The 5,193-nt window shown below is 45.9% G+C and overlaps 1 protein-coding gene across 1 annotated transcript in view; it reads right to left on the reverse strand.

The window, feature by feature from the left end:
- The window catches only part of RDH10 (retinol dehydrogenase 10), a 26,223-nt gene extending 21,036 nt beyond the window's left edge, over positions 1-5,187 (reverse strand). Inside the window, exons 1-2 of the mRNA XM_007453711.1 lie at positions 4,680-5,187; positions 2,795-3,030 (exon numbers count right to left, since the gene is read on the reverse strand). Coding sequence (XP_007453773.1) covers positions 2,795-3,030; positions 4,680-4,968 — 525 coding nt within the window. The 5' untranslated portion in view covers positions 4,969-5,187. The remainder of the gene's footprint in view (positions 1-2,794; positions 3,031-4,679) is intronic.
- Between the last annotated feature and the right edge of the window lie 6 nt (positions 5,188-5,193).

Here is a 5,193-nt window from a genome sequence, read left to right on the forward strand (position 1 = left end):
ACGTGCCGATACATCTGGGAACAGTTACATGAACATTTTCACCTAAGGGGACTACTGGAAGGGAAGCTGAATTCAGGTGGTAACTTGTACCACTTAAACCTTGCCCCTCAAAACACACAAAATAAATCACTATAAAATTATAGTAAGTCTTCTTTTAAATTTTGGTTGCTAGAGCTCTTCTTAAAAGGGCTGTAAGTCTTGGCAAGAAGCCAGAAATTCCAACTCTAAAATGAATTTTTTGACTCAATTTAGAAAATAAATTCTTAAGTTTAGATGCTTAGGGGAAAAACAGCTGGAGAATTCAGGAGCCTCCCATATTTTAATATGAAGTGACGTCATTACTGTCAAAGCTTCCAAGAACTCCCTAAATTGATGTTAAGAGACATTAAGCAACATCTCTAAGCAAAGTAAGGACTCTGAGGTGGTATGTTCCTCCTTGGTATAGAGATTCAGGTCCACAGTAATTTTTTTCATTAGAAATTTGATTTAATTTTGTACTTAGAAGTATATCAACTGATGTGCATTTTCAAAGCTAAAGCAATGGATTTTCTATGCTTAATACACTCTAATTAGCTCTCTTTTTTATAGGATATCTAGCAAAAGGAAGCTTCTTTTCTCTTACAAGTACCTAACTGCTTGTAAGAGCAATTGTATGGAGTTTGTATGGAGTTTCTTTAAAAATCTCGTTATGCTTGGTGCTTCCCTGGTGGCACAGTGGTTAAGAATCCACCTGCCAATGCAGGGGACACAGGTGTGATCCCTGGTCCGGGACGATCCCACGTGCCAAGGAGCAACTAGGCCCGTGTGCCACAACTACTGAGCTTGCACTCTAGAGCCTGCGAGCCACAACTACTGAGCCCACGTGCCACAACTACTGAAGCCCACGCACCTAGAGCACGCGCTCCGCAACAAGAGAAGCAACCACGATAAGAAGCCCACGCACCGCAACAAAGAGAGTAGCCCCTGCTCGCCGCAACTAGAGAAAGCCTGCTCGCAGCAACGAAGACCTAACGCAGCCAAAAATAAATTAAAAAAAAAAAATCTTGTTATGTTTGAAACTGTACAATTCAGCAAAATATTCATGCAGAGAAGGTAGGCAAGATGGTTAAACTTCACAGTATTTTGTGTAGGTAAAAGTTCATATTTTGGAAACCATACATCATCTCAGTCAAAGGTTATTGGAAAAAAACAATCCTGGTGTCTGTGGTTCATAAATAGCTGACTGACGGCTGGGTATCTGTTTAAGGATGACAACCTGACTGAAATCAGCTGGAGTTTCTCTGGCAGCCTCATCCTTACCAGGCTTTAAATATGAAAACTACAGTCTACTTGCAATTTATGTGCATCTTTTATTTCAAGTGGTGGCTGTTTGTTTTACACAGAATTATAAACACACAAGATTCTTGATACCCTGTATTGCCAAGTTTATTCTGTGGTGCTGGCTTTTACTCACCTGATCCACCCCTTTGTCACTTGCCGCCTGTTCCTGTGGACCCCACGGCAGCAAGGACTTATATTCAGTTCCCCACCCCTGATGCACACACACACAAGCACACTCAAAGCCCTCCAAACTGTATTTGGTAACCTCCTTATGCGTTTAAAAGATAGATATGAGTTAGCTCATGTCACTTAAATGTTCATTTCTAGAGCTTTGGAAATGAATTAAATAAAGCTCACGTTTAAAAATACAACATTAAAATAAGCTTCTTCCATGGGCAGAGAAATGGTTTAATGTTCAAGGAGCAACATATGAATAAGTACTTCTATAGCTAGATTAAGTTTTTAAAACAGTTGCTAAAAAATTAATGAGGTTTAATGTGACCTATTTAGGAGAAACAGTTCTTTGTTGTGTTCTCTTAGAAGGCTAAGCCGCCTATGGGAGAGAAAAAAAAAGAAAAACAACAAACCTATTTCCTTCCCCTTTCTTTATTGGATCCTACCTGCCTACAAAAGAAAAGGGGAAATACTATGGGGGAAGAAAAGCAAAAAGTGGGTCACGAGTGTACAGTTATAGGGGAGAGCTTCACACCTACCATTACTGAAGATAAATTTAGTTGCAAAACTGGGGTTAGTTTTGCCCCCAGAGCAGAAGGCCCTCCCCCTCATCTATTTAGATGATGTAATAGCTCTGATGATTAGAAGCCGATATGGTGCATGTCCCCGGTTTGCCAGGTCTCACAACACCCCTGCCCTCTACATAGGGACTCTGTGGTCCTATCAGGGTGACTTCTGTTCTCCGAAGAGACGCATCCTCTAAGCTGAGAAAGTGCTGAGATATACCCCAACAGGACAATGTCACAGACCCTGGGGACAGTCAATGGATGGTAAAGCAACTGCCAGGGTGGCCTGACCACTCCCATGGGACCACAAATGCTGATCTCAGAATCTCTGGCACTTTCTAAAATGTGGCTGAGCAGTAATTTGGAAGCCTAAACTCTGACTTTAGGAATTCATAAGAACAACCAAAGTTTTACAAACTCAACAGAAAGTAAAATAAACAAACCCAGGGTTTTATGCTCCCTCTTGTTATTTTTATGGCAATCTTCCAAACTAGCTCAAAATGTTCAGTCCTCTACTCTCTCCAGATATACTGAATTGGAGGGGAAAAAAAAAGAAAACAACGATTTAATAGTAACCGGCATACGTTGTAATTCACCGGGGGAAGACTGAATTGGAAATAAGCTTCGTGGTGAAAGAGTGCAGGTGGCTTTCAGGCTGGTCCCGAAGTGTCGCTCCTTCCCAGCCTTCCTGTTGAGTAGGGCCCAGTAATAAAAACAAGGATGTTTATATTTACCCAGAAGTGTGCATGGCAATTGACCATCATGGTTCTCTCAATGAGCTCATCAGGACATTCCAGAAGGTGATGCCCAGAGACCACGCCAGCATTATTGACCAGGACTGAGACCTCGCCAACCTCCTTGCGGACCCTCTCCGCTGTCAGGTAGACATTCTCCCTCTTTCCCACATCACAGGTGTAGGTAAAAACCTGCAGGTTACAGTGGGGCAGAATTTCTTCCTCACCATTCCCAGCTGTCCTCAGAAGTCCAGATGAAGAAAAAAAAAATGGAACAGAGAAGGGATGGGGGGGGGTGCAAAACATGAGTCACGTGGCCATCAGTAGGACAAAGATCACACAAAACAAAAATCACTACAGTGAGCTTCAAATTTCTAACACCGTAAGCCTTGCCAATGACTGAGCTTACAGCTGCCTTCCTCCCCCAAAAGTCTTTGGGAATTACAGCAATTTACTGGATAACTCTGCTTAGGGGAAAATCATGTAATTGTGACAAGCCCAGTACAAGTCAGACCTCATGGGATCGGCTTCCCGGAGCTAAAGACACCTGGAATGAACTGATCTCAGCCCAGACAGTAACACCCCCTCCTCCCAAAGACATGCACTACACACTCCTCTTTTGGGGGGAACAGTGGCCAGAAACAGCTCTTACTCTTTAGTATGTGCACCCTCAAAATGGAAACTCACCTCAAGGTTCACAAATCAAAATTGTAATTAATGATCTGAATTCATCCAAAGCCAAGAAATCAACCAAGTTTCTCATAAAAAAGTGGGACTCACACTGGTTTGGTCTAACTGGAGTAGCTGAACTCCCCAAAGAAGCACTTATATAGACGAAGTTTACAGGTAAATATGCAATTTTACCATATAAGAACTCAATTTAAAAACCAAAAAAACCTTCCCTGGAAAACAACGACTGTTCCCTTTTAGGTTTGTGCAGGGAGCACAAAAATCTGTATTTGCTACCCTCTTACCAATGGTGAAAACATACTAGTTTTGACCTTCGATTTTCTGACCTAAAAGGCAAGTGCCAATAATTTTGGTGACAAATGATCAATATGGGGGAGGGGTGGTGCCCAAGTTCATCTTCCCGATATAGTTCAATGTTTTCCCGGGAAACGAAAAAATTGTCAAAAAAGCAAGAGCCATTACCAAATCTCCCAGACCCAAACTTATAGTCAGTTATGGTCTCCACTTTGGCTTTAAAAAAAAAAAAAAACTCAGATTCAGGTTAGTTAAATATCCAGAAATGCAGATTTCCTAAGGTTATCAAAAACATGGAATGAATTTTACAATAGGGCTTGAATCCTTCAAGCGTTTTCCCTTAAGAGAGGAGGTTACCTTTCAATCAGGCTGAGTATGTAACTAAAGTACTGACTTGTCTCTGGTGAAACAATGTTAATTATTTTCCCGTGGCTAAAGTTATAGTGAAATCATCAATGCTGCCCTAGTCTCCGCGGTTCAGACCGCAGTAACATATACACATGCATCAGTAGAGTCTGAGAACAACTTCCCAAAGACACTAGTTTCCCATTCGCAAACGAGACTGAGACATTCCTTTAGGATTCAAACTGGTGGTAACAAGTTCCCTCGCCTTCCTTAGCCTCCGAGGGCTTGGGAAACCCCACAGTCGTGCTCCCAGGGACAGGACCTCCGTTAAGACAAGGCTTTGGTGCACTTTCTCCCTTCTAATACAGAGGTGGTCGTGTTCCTTTATTAAGGGACAAATTCCACTCGCAGAGGACCGGGCTGGGGTGGGGGTGGGGGGTTCTCTTCCTCGAGAGCAGGGTTGACCGTGACAGTGGGGTTTCGGGGCCCTCCGGGGTAGGGCGCGGGGGTGGGAAGAGGCTTGACCCAACAATGCTCGGGTGCAGGTCCCAGTTACCTTGCAGCGCCGCGGCGTCCGCCGCCTCCAGGTCGCGGTAGATGTGGCGCACCATGCCCGCCGTCTCCTCGTTGCTCTGAGTGTTGATGTCCCAGAGCACCAGCAGGGCCCGGCGCCGGGCGAACTCGAGCGCGAAGAGGCGGCCCAGGCCGCTGCCGGCGCCCGTAATGAGGCACACCTGGCCGGCCACGCTCTTTTCCTTGGGCCGCACCAGCCAGCGCGCCGCGGCCAGCACGAACGCCCAGAGCACTTTAAAAGTGACCACAAAAAACTCCACCACGATGTTCATCGCGACGTCCGGGGCCCTGCACGAGCCCAGCACCCGCGTCCGCGCCCACCCCGCACCCCGCAGCCCCCGAGATGCCCGGGGGCGCTTGTCAGAGCTGCTGGGACCAGAAGGCTGCGCCCCGCGCCCGCCCCCGGGGTGCCCGCCGGGATGGAGTGTGCAGCGCCGCTCCCCGCTTGCGCGGGGCCACTCCCGCCCGGGCTCGGCGCGGTGGCCCCGGGCTGTGCC

The sequence above is a fragment of the Lipotes vexillifer genome, unplaced genomic scaffold (assembly GCF_000442215.2).
Source record: "Lipotes vexillifer unplaced genomic scaffold, Lipotes_vexillifer_v1.1 scaffold35, whole genome shotgun sequence".
In the NCBI taxonomy this organism is placed as follows: domain Eukaryota; kingdom Metazoa; phylum Chordata; class Mammalia; order Artiodactyla; family Lipotidae; genus Lipotes; species Lipotes vexillifer.